At 45.4% G+C, this 16,227-nt stretch overlaps 1 protein-coding gene across 6 annotated transcripts in view; it reads right to left on the minus strand.

Moving 5' to 3' along the window:
- The window catches only part of Cep164 (centrosomal protein 164), a 63,607-nt gene that overhangs the window by 25,239 nt on the left and 22,141 nt on the right, over nt 1-16,227 (minus strand). For 5 of the 6 annotated variants that reach the window (XR_007344607.1, XM_048795972.1, XM_048795973.1 and 2 more), the window contains 5 exons: nt 9,791-9,946; nt 9,332-9,466; nt 8,132-8,209; nt 2,508-2,891; nt 1,461-1,541 (listed from right to left, as the gene is read on the minus strand). Coding sequence is in view for 5 of the 6 variants with exons in the window: in XM_048795972.1 (XP_048651929.1) it covers nt 1,461-1,541; nt 2,508-2,891; nt 8,132-8,209; nt 9,332-9,466; nt 9,791-9,946 (834 nt within the window). In the remaining variant the exon portion in view is untranslated. The remainder of the gene's footprint in view (nt 1-1,460; nt 1,542-2,507; nt 2,892-8,131; nt 8,210-9,331; nt 9,467-9,790; nt 9,947-16,227) is intronic. The other variant, XM_048795975.1, reaches the window with a different exon arrangement.

Genomic DNA, 16,227 nt, shown 5'->3' on the forward strand with positions numbered 1-16,227 from the left:
CACATGATTGATAAGCAAGAAGGCTGGGGTCAGATGATCCTGGGGACTAACTCCAAAACCCAAGGTCTTTCCATGATACATGCTCCAAAGCATGTCTGTCACTTGCCAGCTGTCTCTCCCTCTCCAGTGTTCAACGAGGGCACCACAATGCCAGAAACCTGTGACTAGCTTATAAATGAGGCTTGATAAACTCCTTCCAATTCATGTCTTCCCCCTTCCCAAACAGGCACCCCTCTAGACAATGGGGATTAATTAGTGGTGCCTTCTCCATAGGCTTCTCTTTGGGACAGACAGCAGATACCTACACCAGGGCCAGCTCCTCACTGCCCTTTGGCTGCCACAGGGCCTTACCCAAACCCCTGAGCCTATGATCCCTGCTGGGCTAAGTGAAGGACTGCTACCCAACAGCATGCTAATGGGGACAGTTCTGTCATCAGCCCTGATAAATGGCGGGATGCCCAGACATGGTCTGGTCCTGCTGTCTATGCTTCCTCCCTCCACTGCCATAAAGAAAAATGCTGATGGGCACATGTTGCCAACACAGTGCCTGCTTTGGAAGGGACAGACCCCTTGGTTCATGAGTTTGGTGACATGGCTATTCTTCATGGACAGTTTTTGCCAACAACAATGACTTTTTGTTTCACTTCCTGGTTTGTGGGGTTCGTCTTTTTTGGTGATATTTTCCTTTCAGTTTGAATTCTATGTCACATAATGCAGCTGCCATCTGCCTCTTAAGCCCACAGCTAAGTGCAGGGCTAAAGTACACAGCCTCCTAATTCCTCTGCACCACCCCCCCGCCCCGTATCATCACTGTCCATCCCTGACTCTTTCCCACTAATCCCCTCCCTTTGATCTGCCTCCTCCAAACAGATGGAAGTGGTGTGTAGAGGTAGTATGTGGCCAAAAAGCACCCCCACTGCTCCCATTAGATTCAACCTGGCACACAGAACAGAGACACAGCGGGCTGAGTGGACGGTCTAGGACAAAGGAACCATGGATTCTGGCATTCCAGGACAAAGCCCTAACTTCAAAAATGAAACCACAGGAGCCCTCCTGGCCAGAGCCTAGGACTGGTCTTTGCCACAGCTCCGTGAGCCCAGAAACACAATACACCAGTCTAACCTTCTGGATTCCTATAACATGCCTATTAGAGCCTGGAGGCAACTCACACAATCTTGTAGGCAAGTCACACACAGTAAGAATAATAATAGCTAACACTTATTTAATGTTATATAAACATGATTTACATTCTCTACCTTACTTTCTTCTCACAGGAAACCTATATTGTAGGTAGTAATAGTCTTAGTTACAGATTGAGAAACGGGAGCTAACAAGACCCAAATCTGAGTCCCAACTTCCCCCACATATTAGCATGCGGTGCTGGGCAAATTACTTACCCCTGTGGACATGAAAATCCATACTCTTACCCACCACACTACTACCCCTCATCACAAACTCACCAGGCCAAAGAAGGACTTGGGGTCAGAAGTCACGGAATCAGAGAGGTTTGGTTCTTTCACATGCTCACTAATCTTCGACTCCTGAGGAGACAGACCCATAGAAAAACCCCCCAGAGAAGAGCACTGAGAGTCAGGATCACTATCCAGGGAATTCTGGTCAGGCCATAGTGCCAACAATGGACTCAGCCCAAACCAACATCCACCTCTTCTTGAAACCTAAGGGACCCTGTCATTCTCTCCAGACACACACATCAGCCTCCTTGCAATCCAGATGGGCATGGACAAGCATGCCCTGCACTTATTCAAGGATTCACATGTAGAAACAGAGTCAAGTGTAGTGGAAACAGAAAGTTGGCAGTACAGAAATTTGATGCTATCCTATAAAACAGGATTGGAGTATCTTTTCAAGGAAGTAGACAAAAGCTCTTTAAATGGATTCCTTTATCAACTACCAGGAGGAAGGATTGGAAAACCTAAAACGCCAAAGGCTTGCCCCACTTGAACCTACTTTTAGCCACTGGCCTAGTTTGCAAAACCAATCACTTCTATGTTTTGGATTGGTTCAGAAAGAGCCAATGAGAAAGGTCTTCTTATAATCCAATATATATATGCTGGGGCAGAACACTTCCACCGATGGAACCTTTGCCTTCCCTACACACACACACACACACACACACACACACACACTCCCCACCCCACAAAGGAACTCTGATTGCAGCAAACCAAGACTAGAAGAAGGAGGTAGGGAAGGGAAAGAGTAAACAGGAGAAAAGAAGAACATGAATATACGAAGAGGGTGCCAATGGAAAAGCACATTTCTGCTCTGGATTTCCAATGCCACCAAGTTTGCAGTTTCATTCAGGATTTTACTGCCTGCTGGGTCTGGGCATATTTGTCACAATTAAGGGTTCTGGCTGATGTTGACAGCCCAGAGCAGGGCCTGCAAATGAAGCTCCTGACTCAGAAATAAAGATGTGGGGATAGGAAGCTGCACAGAGCTAGAGAGAACAGCGAGGACTGCAGTCAGCAACTGCCTACGGGACTTACTTCACTGGCATCTGATCTGTTTTCTTTTGGGACAGAAGTCTCTTTCTTTGGCTCATTTGTTGCCTCTTCCTTCCTGGAATCCTCTCCTGCATCAACTGGGTCCTCCAGTGGCTCCTTTTCAGAGGACTTGGCAGGCTGATCACCTCCATGGTCCACCCCAGGTGTCATCAGACTTGTGGAAGCCCCAGGATCACTCTTCTTATTCTCTTCTTTTTCTGGAAACCAAGGACTCGCCCCTCTTTCCTGTGGCTCTTTGCCACCAGAACTGCTCAGACTGCTATCTCCACCTTGGCTGAAGAGTTTGCCTGGAGTAGGGGGGCCAGCAGCATCTGAATCAAGAGAAACATCCTTCTTCTCCTCTGGATGACTTGTTCTTGGAGACTCCTAGAGAGCACAGACCATGTCAAAAAGAAAGACATAAGAAATATAGAAAAGGAGTTGAGAGATGTGCTACAAGATGGAGATGGTATTCCTTGACTTTCACAAGCTAGAGCTTGAGTTCTGATCCCAGTGGCCATCCAACACCTAAACAACTTTGGGTTTTTTTTGCGGGGGGGAGGGCGGGGGGGCAGAGTTGGTACTGGGGATTGAACTCAGGGGCACTCGACCACTGAGCCACATCCCCAGCCCTATTTTGTATTTTATCTAGAGACAGGGTTTCACTGAGTTGCTTAGGGCCTTGTTAAGTTGCTGAAGCTGGCTTTGAACTTGTGATCCTCCTGCCTCTACCTCTCAAGCTGCTGGGATTACAGGCATGCACCACTATGCCTGGCCTAAACAACTTTTTAAAACATAGATTCCTGGCACCATACCCAGTCTACTGAATCAGAATTTCTATGGTGATTTGGACACACTCGACTGGGCCCCGTCTACTGATGAGCCTGGAAATAACTTATGTGGACTATACAAGTCTATCATCATCTATCATGTTCTCACTCCACCCCCGTTAGCCAAATCTTAAGACTGCAGACTTAGAAGCCAAGATTCATTTAAGATAATAATGGACAATCATGTGAGAAAAAGGGAACAAAGTCCAGAATTAAGGAAGGTTCTCCTGCTGGAAGTTGGGAGTGAAACCTAGCCCCAAGAGGATTGCCTAGCAATAGACCTTGGATTAGGAGTTAGAGGAGGTGTCAGATACCAGAAGCAGCCTCTGACCTCCAAGATGGAGTTCACACCTCCTTCCTTGGCCCACAGCCCTTCCCACCTGCTTCTCGTGGTTCATCTCCAGCCACACAGCTATCCTGACTATGGATACACATCTTACTATGTCTCTATTTTGCTGGGCATTTTTTTTCTCCTGAGGATCAGACCTAGGGCCTTACATTCCCAGCGCTGCCCTGCAGATTTTTAACACAACCATTCTCTCTCTTTCTCTCCCTCTCTCCCTCCCTACCACTCACTCTCTCTGTCTTCTCCTCCACCCTCTCTTTCTTACCCCTCCCAGTGTGACAAATTTACACTGATTCTCACAGTCATCAACTCTTCCAGGAAGCCTTCCTTGTTCCCTAAGGGAAGCTGACATGAGTTTTCTCTATCTTCTGCCATAATAGCTATCATAATTGCTGATTTCCTTCTGTTTCCTTCACCAGATTAGCTCCCTATTTTCCTCAGTACCTAGCTTCTGGTATACGATGAATGCTCAGGAAAGGCTATTGATTAAAATTTTTTGTTTTTATGAATGAATATGTAGTACAGATGAAGGAGTTAGGCTTCTCTTCTGACTCTGCCAAATAGAGATGTTACATTTATTTGTCAAGGTCATATAGGGATTAGACTATATTTGTTATAATGCTTATAAAAAGCAAAATCACTTAACAAATGTTAACTATTAATAAACTGTCCAAATGATGAAAAAATAAGTAACCTTTCAACTGGTAGTTGGGGACATAGCTCAGTAACAGAGCACTTGCCAGGCACACACAAGGCCTTGAGTTCATTTGTCAGCACCAAATCAATCAATCAATCAATCAGGGGATATCAGATACAGATATCAGGTACAGGTAGAGATTCCCATCCTTATCTTTATTCCTGAGAGAATACAGCCAGACTATATAAGAATATTTTACCCAGTCTAGCCACCTCTCAAGCTTAAGTTGTTCAAAAGAAGATGTTCAGCTTGGGGTACTGCTCAGTGGTACAGTATGTACTTAGCAAGCAAGAGGCCCTGGGTTTAATCCTGAGCACCACCATCCCTGAAAAAAAAAGAAGATTTTTTCACTTGATGGGGCTGATCTTAGTCTGCCTATCTAAAGATTAAATTTTAAAATATTAAAATAAATGATCTTGTATTCTCTGCACCCATGTGGACTAACTACAAGACAGAGGTGCACCTTGAGGTTGGGGAAAGCGACACATTAAACATTAGTTGCAGATTATCTAAAAATGGATGAACGAGAGTTGAGTATCACATCTGACTCCATGTTTCCTTTCACCAAATTCCTACTCCTTGGCATGACATCAGGGCCAAAGCCTGAACCCTCCAACTCTAGGCACCTGGGCAATTTCCTCCCCTGGGCTCTGAGAGTACACAGCTTTGCCCTGAGCCACTCTGTGCTCATACTCCTTTGTCTCCTCCTGCCACAACACCAGTTCCTTGAGTATCTTAAAGCACATTTCAAGATCTTGACATATGCATGAAGAATGGGGTGTAGAGGAGGGGGGTGCTATAAGAACCATTCCATGAATATTTAACACCCCCCTCAAAGCCATGAGATCTCCAATGGTGCAGTCCCCTTCTTCCTGCCCAGAGCACAAATTCAGGGGCTCCTATGATCCACACAGCACAAGATCATAAGGCGGGGGGGGTGCTCCACACCACATGCATGCATTGGCCCAGTTCTGGGGAGACCCCTGCCAAGCCAACCATCAGTCCAGTTTATTTTCCAGGTCTCATGCCCGCTCAATTGAATTCTTTGCAAAGCACCCTGATATAGTTAGCACTTTCCAATCACACTGACATCATCCTGTTATTTCTAAGCCCAGGCTCCCTCCCGCTCCTTTGATCCACTGATGGGCTTTTCATCAGCACCACATGGCCACATGGCCACATACTGCCTGCTCACCCACCCTTCTGCCTCCCTGCTCTTGCTCATACCCGTTCTCAGTGCCGGTTCCACAAACCTTTCCCTTTTGAGACTGTAATAGACTAGAAATAGGCTTAAGTTGGAAAGCAGAAGAACAGGGAGAAGGAGACAGAGAGAAAGCTGTATTCTTGCCATCCTACTGCCCTCTCATGGAATCATGAGCAAAGTGACTGCTCAGTGAGATAGGGAACTAAGACAGAAAGGAAAGTTCCATCCAGGGCTGCCTGAGATGCCCAGGAGTAGGGAAAGGTGGACAGCTCCAAAGAGCCAAGAACTGTAACTGAGACAAGAGTTATTTTCAAAGGACAAAGGGCAAGGCCCAGGAAGAAACAGCTCTGCCTGTCCCAAAACCCCAATTATCCTCATGGCTAATTTTCCCAACAGAAAAAGCCCTAATTCCTGCCTGAGGTTAGAACATAGGAATCCCACACACGATGTGGCAAAAAGGCCTGAATCTGTTGCCATGTTAAAGGCAAGGATGGGAGGAATGTGGAACACTGCCCACTCCACACATTTCCCCTATTATACTGCAGTGTCTATTTATATTAAAGAGGTTATTAAAAAATGTTTAAAATTCCCCATTCCCCCCAAAAGGCACATATTCAACAGAAGGCAAGCTCTAAGAAATCCAGGATATGTCCAAGAAGAAAATGTCTTTTTTTGACTGACATTTGTAATCTATTATGAAGTAAAAGTTAAGTAGTCCAAGTCAAAATGAATCATGATCAGTCCACATTGAGATCTTCATTCTACTAGTTGATAGCAAGGACCAATGATCTCTTCCACTCAGAACCTGGGAAAGTCAAGGAAAGAAAAAAATATCTGTCCCAGCCCTGGACTAGTGTGGCTCATTCATTCATTCATGTATTCATTCTCTCAAATGTTGAACAAAATATACCCAAGTGCTTCCTATGTTCCAGGCCAGGTGCTGAACACATAGGAATAGGATAGACTCTCCACCCTCAACTTGCTCAGTCTCTAGGAAACTATCCTTTTTCTCCAAAAGCACATTCTTCTTAAAACCCGTATTGCTCTCCACAGTCATTCTCCTGCACAAAAAACTGAGCATCTCCTCGGATTCCATTAATCAGCACAGGTCTTAATGGTGAACAAGAAGAACACATAGTTGCCATGTCAAGGAAACAAGCAGATGGAAAGAACAATTTCAAAGTAGACGTGTATCAGGCTGAGGAATCAGACAAGACACTCAGAGGTACCACATTTGACAGAATGAGTTCATTAAAGTCACAATCAAAACCTATCCAATAATACAGAATCAAAAAGCTGGGCAATTTCTGAGATAAAAGACAAAACCTAATGAGGAAAAGGGTCCTGCCAACAGGTAGAATTGGGTCACCTTGAAAGGTCCACCCACATCTTGGATCTTAGACACCAAATCGGGGCCTGCACCAGCATCTGAAACCTCCATTGGCTTGAGACAGTACACTGGCTCTCAAAGTCAGGGGAAGACTTAGAAACAATAAGGGATAACAGAGAAAGAAATTTAAATCTTTGTTAGAAGGACTATAGTTTTACTGATTGGTTTTGTGATCATTCTAATAGAGTGTGGCTTGTTTGATTTTAAGGTATTTAAGATATTTAAGAGAATCACAGCCTTCAGGACAGGAGCCGCCTGTGTTTCTTCTTTGCTAGCAAAACAATAAACCTTCTTTTTTCCTTTTTCTAAAAAAAGAAAAAAAAAAGATATTTAAAAGAATCTAATATACAAGACTTGTGAAAATTATAACTGATTGAGCTGAGTCTGTAGCCCATATTTAAATGTTTGGGCAAGTCTAACTTGTGGACTTCATAATTCATTGGTTGTAAAAATACTTTGAGAGTATTTAAATACTAATTATTTAAAAATTAATAAATCAGACACTAGACAAAGAACACATAGTGGGGAATATTCTATTCCCAGTACAAATCTACACTGAGGTTTTTAGGTATTACAACAACATAGTGGAGTTTTGCTATTTGTTTGTTCTTTATAAAGAACATTCCCGTGGCAGCAGGGGACAGACTGCAGAGAAAAGGATTAGAATTTGGGAGGGTGCTCTTCCCATCCACACTCTGTATTTTTCAGCCCTAGAACCTTTGCTCAAGCTGTTCAGTTGCCTAGATTATTCCCTAATGTCCTCCACGTCCAAAACTCAGCTACTCTTCAAGACCCAGCTCAAATGTCATCTCATCCACCAAGGCTTTTTGATGTGCAGGAAAGTAATTTCTTCCCCTTACAGTCTATGAGACTGCACAATCTGTGAGGACAGTACACATATCTCATTTATGTGCATGTGACATATAGTGGCTAGTGAAGCACCTCATGCAGGAACATTCGACAAATGGTTGTTTTGTACATGAGTAAATGAATGGATTCCCTGTTCCCCTCATCCCTCCCCAGACCCCAGAAACCCTGGACAGGCCTGTGAAAAAACTGGTTCTCTTTCCAAACATTTACCCCATAAACAGAAGGGCTTCAGAAGGAAGAAGGAGTATACCGGGCTGAGGCATTTGCTGGTAGGGGCTTTAGGCTCTTACCTCATACTCAAAGTCTCCCCCCAGGGTCCCAAGGTCCAGGTGCAGGTTCTTAAGAAGCTCATTGGAGCTGCGGATACTCTGAAAACAAAAATGATTATGGGTGGTAAGTCTAAAGTAACTGGTCAGTTGAGAGTACAGGGAATACAGAGGGAGAAGTGGGATACTGCTGAGCAGGTAAACAGTGCCCAGGCAGGACTTCAGGGGACTCAAGAGCAGGACCTCCAAAGAGGCCTCACTAAGCAGCTCTTTATCCAATGTAAGCAAAGCTCTGCACCACGCAAATGGCCAAGAAGCTCCTTGTTGTTGTGCTTTCCAGATCAGATCAGAGGATTATAGGCTGGACAAGAAACAAAGCTGTAGACTGGAAATTCATTTTTATTTATTTTTAAAATAATACAGAATTACCTGGACATGGCAACACAAGCCTATAGTCCCAGCTACTCAAGAGGCTGAATCAGGAGGATCACTTAAGCCCAGAGTCCAAGACCAGCCTGGGCAACTTAGTGACATCCCATGTCAAAAACAAAACCATAGCTCAGAGATTAGCCAAATGTGGAAACAACCCATGTATCCATCAACAGATGAGTGGATAAACAAAACATGATATAAATATATGATAGATTATTATTCAGCCTTCAAAAGGAATGAAGTTCTAATATATGCTACATGAATCTTCAAAACAAACCAAGTGAAAGATTCCAGACACGAAAGGAAAAATATTCTGTAATTCCACTTATACAAAATATCTAGAACAGGCAAATTCATAGACAGAAAAAAGATTAGAGATTACCAGGGACTACAGGGAGGGGAATTGGAGTTATTGTTTAATGGATATGGAGCTTCTATTTGGGATTATGAACAAGTTCTGGAAAAGATTGTATCAATGATTGCCCAACATTGTAAAGGTATTTAACACCACTGAATCGTAATCTTAAAATGGTTAAAAAGGCAAAATTTTATGTCATACATAGTTTACCACAATAAAAAAGATTTTCAAGCAAGGTGTGCAGCACAGGCTTGTGATCTCAACCATTTTGGAGGCTAAGGCAGAAGAATCACAATTTAGCAAGACACTGCCTGAAAACATAATTTTGAAAAAGAAGAGCCTGGGAATGTAGCTCAGTGGTAGAGCACTAATAAGGGGGAAAGGGGGAGAATAGCACAGAGGGTTTCAAGGCCAGGGAGAGGGCTTGATCATACCTGGTTGTCACTTTCCTCTTCATCCTCCTCATTGGTCTCCTCCCCTAAGCCCAAGAGGCTGAGAGCATTCCTGTCCTCATGGATGGAGCCCAAGAGGCCCTTTGTATACGCAGAAGTCTTCAGACCCTGTGGAGGCTCCAAAATAGAGAAAGAACATCAAGAAACTCACCAGGAAGACCTTCAGAATGACCCTGGAATGTCCACCCCACTCTCTATTTAGATGTCTCCAAATCAAGTCCCACCATGTCCATGAAGCTGATCTAACTCACACTACTGATTCCCTTTTCCAGCTCCTACCACACTGGCTACGTGAATTGGGAAATTAGCACTGATGGTCCCAGAGGCCATGTGCAGCTTCATACAGGCATGACTCATCTTCCTACCAGATTACGACAGGCCATCCACAGGCCACAGCTTCCACAGGAACTAAACACTCTGCAAGCCAGGGAAAGTACTCACCAGCGGGAGTTCTCTAAGCTGACCGGACTCCGCTGAGCTCCCCAGGCTCGCGCTTTGAGGTCCTCGAAGAGCAAAGGGCGGGGGATCCATGAGGCCTCGCAAAGGAGCCAGGCCCCCAAGAGGAATGTGGACTGGGGCTAACGAAGAACCCAGAGCCTGGGCAACAGAAAACATCTTATTACAAACCCAAGAAACCACGTGGCTCTGCAAGTGTCGGAGACAGATACAAAAATAAAACATCTAAATCCTGCCCGCTCAAATTTAAACCGCCTCCGCTTGGAGGCTGCTAATGAAACACAACATCCAGAAATTACCATTGTGCCAACTGTGTGAGAAATCACAGGCTGGTTTCCTGATTCTCATAACTCAAATGCCATCTCACATAAACAGTCCTCTTACATCTGGCAGATGCTGCATGGGGTTCTGCTCTCCTTTCAGAAGCCGTATAGGAAGTATGTGGGAAGGGAGCACAGAGACAAAACCCTCATCTACCAGAAGGAGAAGTCTCAACAGATAAACTTTGAAATTGATGAGTTAAGAAAAAGCGATCTCAGCACATTATTGACAAAGATGGAGGTAGACAACAAGAAAAAAGTGGTTGCCTCTGAGGGTGGGCTCTGCACACGGGAGAACTGCTGTACTTTACTATATCTTTTATTCTATTTGACTTGATCTTTTACTATAGGCATGTATTATTTTAATTAAAATAACATTAAGTATGAGCAACAAAGTTGAACTCTTTCCCCTTTCCACTGATGAAGAAGGTGGCTGGATGGAGCCTTGACAAGGGGCAGCAGTGGCCTGACCAGGTCCCTTCTTTTCCCTGTTCTCACAAAGGTTCACGCCAGCAAGGACTGAGGAAAGTAAACTAGGCTGGAGCAAGAATGTGTGAGCCCCATGGCTACTCACAGATCTCGGATTCCTAGCTTATGCATCTGCAAGATTAAGAGGGTGCATGCTGTGCCTCTGAGAACATTCGTTGAGCAGCTTGAATGAGATAATGAACACAAGGGGCTTTTGTGAGTGGTCTAGGGCTATACGAACTTTAGGGAATTGCTATTATTACAGGGATTCACATATGATCAACTGGGCTTAGCAAAAGCAGAAACCAGGGTACAATTTATAAAGAGCTCTTCAAGAGCCACTTCTCAAACTTAAAGTGTATGAAACAAAGCAGAAATTCCATTCCTTTCTAATCCCACAGGGACTGAAAGAGAAAAGAGAACCCAGAGATGGGCAGGCTGAGGAAGTTCAGATCTACCATCTTTTTGGCAACAGCCTCAGCACAGGGGCCAGGCTACCGTACAGGTCTAGCAGGGCCTATTTCTGCACAGGGAAGGTTATCAGATACTCAGCACGAAATGAGGTGAGAATCACTCCTAAGCCTCTGTAGCTCCCCCATCATACGATCTGCTGTAGAAGATCTTTGTTAGAGAAAAAAGAAGTTGATCATCATAGAATTAGCCAACAATGCTGGAGCACCAGGTATTGGCTAAACACCTTAAATGCAAAGTTTCATTTTATTTACACACAATCTGAGGAGGCTTCTGCCATTGACCCCATGTCAGCAAACAGACATTGGTGAGGCCAAGAACCCTGCCCAAAGTCACAGGGCCAGAGAGGAGCAGAGATGGGACTATAACCCAGTGTTATCTTTAAGACAGTATTTTGTACCACTTTTGACTCTGGCAGAAAAGAGGCCCAGGAAAGCTTCTCTGAGTGAATTATGAGCAAATGGGGCCTGCTCCTCCTGCCATTAGTCCCTCAACCAGCTCCAGCATATCAGCAAGTGAAATTCTTCCCACACTGTATTTATGGAAAATTACAGACTCCTAACATGGTTAATTTGCTAACGTGCTGGGGGCTCGAGGGAGGGAGACGGGCATGCTGAGGGCTTTGTTCTCCCAGGCCTTTACTAAATCAGTGGTTAGCAGGGAAATTATACATTCCTGGCTCCTCGCTGATCATCTTCTATAGATAGCCATTAACTCTGGAGTATGGAGCCATGCATGGCATTGTCCTTCAGAGCAGATAAACTCATTGCCATCGGGCTAATTAAAACTTTCAGGATAATCTGCAGCCTATCCGATATTTATAGTGCTGTAGTAGTTATTAGAGCTAACAGAGAACCAGTGCATGCCAGCAATTAGGAACCAAAGGGAACAACTGGGTAAAGCCACAGCTGGGCCACAGCAAAATAGCCAAGGAAATTCAGATTGATACCCACGGTCTCTGATCCAACTGGACCTCTTTATGAAAAATATGATGATTCTTTAAAGGGACAAAGGGTCAGAAAGAGAGGGCAAGCCCAGCCCTTTGGTAATTCCTTAGGTAAGAAAGTAACGTCATAAACAGGATCTGCACAAGCCTAACACAGGTTAGTCAAGTAGTATTCTGGGCACTCTGGGAGACAAGGAGCAGAAGCAGCTCACCATATGGTGGAAGGAGATCATGGGCTTGAGTTCATCATGAGAATATTAACTCTCCAGCTCTGTATGCTGCCAAGAAGGCACAAGTTCAGAGCTCTGAGGTGAGGTGCCTACTGGGGAGCACCCCTCTCTAGAATCAGCTGATGAAAAAGGCTTCCCAAATCACAGGAGGTCCTATATCCTGTGCAGAGTCAGGATCAGTACCACCTTGCCCACCCCCAGAACATACCACCTTCACAGCATGTGAACAATCAAGAATTACAGCTATATCCAGGGAAGGGAAGTCACACATTCCCTCAACCCTATTTTGCAAGTGAGTGTTAGGGTTAAAGAAATGTGAGGGATGGGGTTGTGGCTCAGTGATAGAGCACTTACCTAGCATGCGTGAGACATTGCATAAAAGAAAAGTGAAATGCATGTGATGCCAAAAGACAGCCATCTGGGTAATTAAGGGACCAAGAATTACCAAGGGGAGTGAGGGACAGGAAAGCAGACCTGAGGGGTATGGTAAGATGACGACTCCACCTGCTCCCTCCCTGATAAGTTCACAGAGGCCTGAGGCCTCAGGCCATTCTAAGAAGCCTACCTGGTTGAGAAGCTGCATCTTGCCTGGCTCTGCAGTAGGCCCTCTGCTGGGATTCAGCTCGACTAGCCCCTGCCTGAAGGGGCTGCTGTTTGGCTGGCAATGGGCTTGCTGAGGGGCCTCCTGCTCAGCTGGACCAAGGGCTAACTCCTGAGGATGTTCCAGCAGCTCTGGCCCCCAAACCAGAAACCTTGAGTCCCTCTCCATGGTTCTGATGGCCTCTTGCTCACCCTCACTAGACATCCTGGAAGACTCAGCAGCCATGCAACAGACCATGCTGGCGATGTCTTTGCTTGGCATTTCCTGAATGCTTTCAGGCAGCCCCAGGCCTTCCAGTCGCCTAGAGATCTTGACCATCTGAAGGATGTGCTGGTAGAACCTCTGATCCTCAGAGTAGTCGTCACTCTCTGACTGCTCTTCAGCAGAGCTCTGCATGTGGGACAACTGGGGCACCATGTATGGGCAGACGTGTTGATCTCTGGGCCCAGGGCCTCCCTGACCCATACCTGGCACAGATCCACGGGAGCTCTGTAGGTCCCAAGGGAAGTTGTTTACCTCACCCAGGATCTGAGAGCCAAGATGCAAGGCCAGGTTGCTGCTGCAGCCACTGATGCTCTCCACATCAGCCCCAGATACACTCGCCTTCCTATCTTCACTGGGGGGCTCTGGAGACCCTGCAGGGTATCTCTGCTCACTGGTAGGAGCCCCATTAAGGGCATTCTGGGCTGCTTCTGATGTCCCAGTATCAGGTGGTATTATGAAGAGTCCCTGCAGTGGAGTTTTGGCTGAGGACCCTCGAGCCTCAGGGATACTGGTCTCTGTTTCCTTGCAGCTCCCTGGGGTATCCTTGTTGACAAGCTTGGAGACTTGTCCCATCCACAGTCCTGGGGACTCTCTCTTTCGCCTCCCCCTGCCCAGGCTCCCACCTTCCCCAGGAACTCCCTGCCAGTTCAGGTCTTTAGCTGGGCTGTTATCTAATAAAAAGAGATTATTATTTCTCATAGGCAGCATATGGTCAGAAGAACACTGGGATAGGGAGGATTCTTCCTCAGGGGATAGTAAGGGAATGGGGCTCTGACCCTTGTCCCCTGCAGGGCCAGTGGAGCTCAGTGTGGTTATGCTGTGGCTGTGCTGCTCCCCTTTTAGCTGTGAATCCTTGATGGCTTCAGAAAGCTTAGAGTGGACAGGGGTCTGGCTCCTGCTTTCTAACACATCCTGCCCATTCCAGAGGGGTCCAGTGTTCTGAGGGCACAGGGCACCAGGTTTCTGCTGTCTGGTCCTCATTTCCAGCTCTTCTATTTCAGGGTCTGAAAACCCCAGGTAGATTTTCTCTGTTGCCTTCTGGGGTGTCTCCAGACCCTGTTGATGAGCTAATTCTGTCCTGCATTGCGCTGGAGCCCTGCCTAAGATTTTCTCCACATCGGCAAAGATCTGGTGGGTTCGGGAAGCTTGATTTTTGGAGAGTGGCTGCAGTTTGCTGGGGAAGGCACCCATGAGAGGCCGAGAGGTGTCACCCAGCATGTATGGGCTCTTCCCTTTCTTAAAGGAGCCCTCACTTCTAGCCTGCATCTCTTGGTCTAGGTCCAAATCAGCAAGCCCAGGTGCTGGGAGATGGGATGGGCCACGAAGAAAGGAGGAAGAAGGTAGAAGTCCCTGATCAGGCTGTATTTCCTAAATGGATATATAAACATGCAGAGAAAACTAAGACAAAGCACTTCTGATTTATACTTGCTACTTCAGCCCTTGCTAAGCACTTAGCACAAAACCACCCTCCATTTAAAGTAAAGCAGAAATCAAAAGAGGAAAGAAAAGCTAAAAACTCCTTTGGGCTGAAAATGTTGTTTTCTGGGCTCCAGTTTTCTTCTTTACACAGAGCAGGCTGGACTAGATCAATGTCTTCCTGCAAACCATAATCCATGGAACCTGAGGGACTCAGCACAGGCAGGGCTCTACAAAGTATGCATGTGACAAAGAAAAGGCATCACCCAGACCTACATTCCCAAATTCAACCAGAGCAGCTTCATTTCTTTTTTGATAAGCTGAACCTCTGTAGAGAACTGATTTGAAAACAGGGCTTTACTATTAACAAAACTCTGAAAATCACCAGCCAGGTTATCTCCAAGATGCAATCTAGCTCTCAAGTTCTGTGATTGGTTAATTTTATAAAATCTGCCAATTTTATCAAAGACTTCTAGAAATTGCCTAAGTGGAAAAGAAGAGGAGAAACAACCAGTGCCCTGAACCCTGGAAACTCAGTCCAGTGAGATACTCAGAAAGTCATAGAAAAAACCCTGAAAAATAACCACTCTCTGCTAACATTCACACTAAACACACCCAGCTAAGAGTGCACACATCCAGAGGGCCCAAGCCACCTAAGTCTGGGTTGCCCACCAAGTCTGTCCCCTAGACAAGCTTGAGGTGCCTGTCCTGAGCCCTAAGAATCAGACTGATGGTTCATGGCTGTCCAGTCATCCTCATTTCCTGAAATCACAGTAGGAGCTCTTTTTAACAGAGAGCTCCAGGAATTCAGACACACAGCCAGGACTCAGTCTGTCACCAAGCCTCTTCCCCAGAACCCACACTACATTCCCTGTCCCACCTTCAGTCATGTCAGCACCTGCAGGATGCCTGATTATCATTTCAAACAATTTCACGAAAGTAAAAACCTACCTTTTGCCTCTCAAACATATGATTTTAAAATTCAACCTATTTGGAAATTAACTGTCCTCTTCTATCTAGAGAAATGAACTTGTTATCTAGTTTCTCAGAACCATGAGTGATATGTGGGAGAGGGGGTAATCAACAAAGCTTAACATGATAAAGAAGCTAAATTAATCAGCAACTGTACAGCACCAGAATTGACACCATAGGAAAGAAAACAAGGCTGGGAGTGTGACTCAGTGGTAGAGTCCTTGCCTAGCATGCATACAAAAAAAAAAAAAAGATGAAAACCTTCATGGAGAAGTAAGCACCAGACTTTGGCAGGAAATAAAAACTATAAACAATAGGACAAAACAACTGGACCACAGAGAAGGTTGGAAAAATATTCTTGGTTCTCCTCATTTGGCTGAACTGAGTTTCCATGAGCCTTCCTTCCTCAATGTGCCCACAAGTTCCAGGCATGGGTAAAGGAAGAAGGCTCAGTGGCGGCACCAATAGCAGACAGGAAGGGCTCAGATCTCACTCCTGTAAAGCTCCAATTCCATTCCTCTCCCTATAAAACAAGGGTAATAACTTCTGCCTCATAAGTTCAGACACGCTGCAGAGACAAATAAAACAACAATGGATAAGAGCACTTTGAACTCAGCACAAAAGCTACTCAAGACCATGGTGATCACACTGCAATTAAATTTGTTACCCACCACTAACCAAAGACACCAAGAAAAAAAGGAAGCCATAAATGCAAAAAGCACAAAGCTTTGCTT

Source organism: Marmota marmota, unplaced genomic scaffold (assembly GCF_001458135.2).
Source record: "Marmota marmota marmota unplaced genomic scaffold, marMar, whole genome shotgun sequence".
NCBI lineage: Eukaryota > Metazoa > Chordata > Mammalia > Rodentia > Sciuridae > Marmota > Marmota marmota.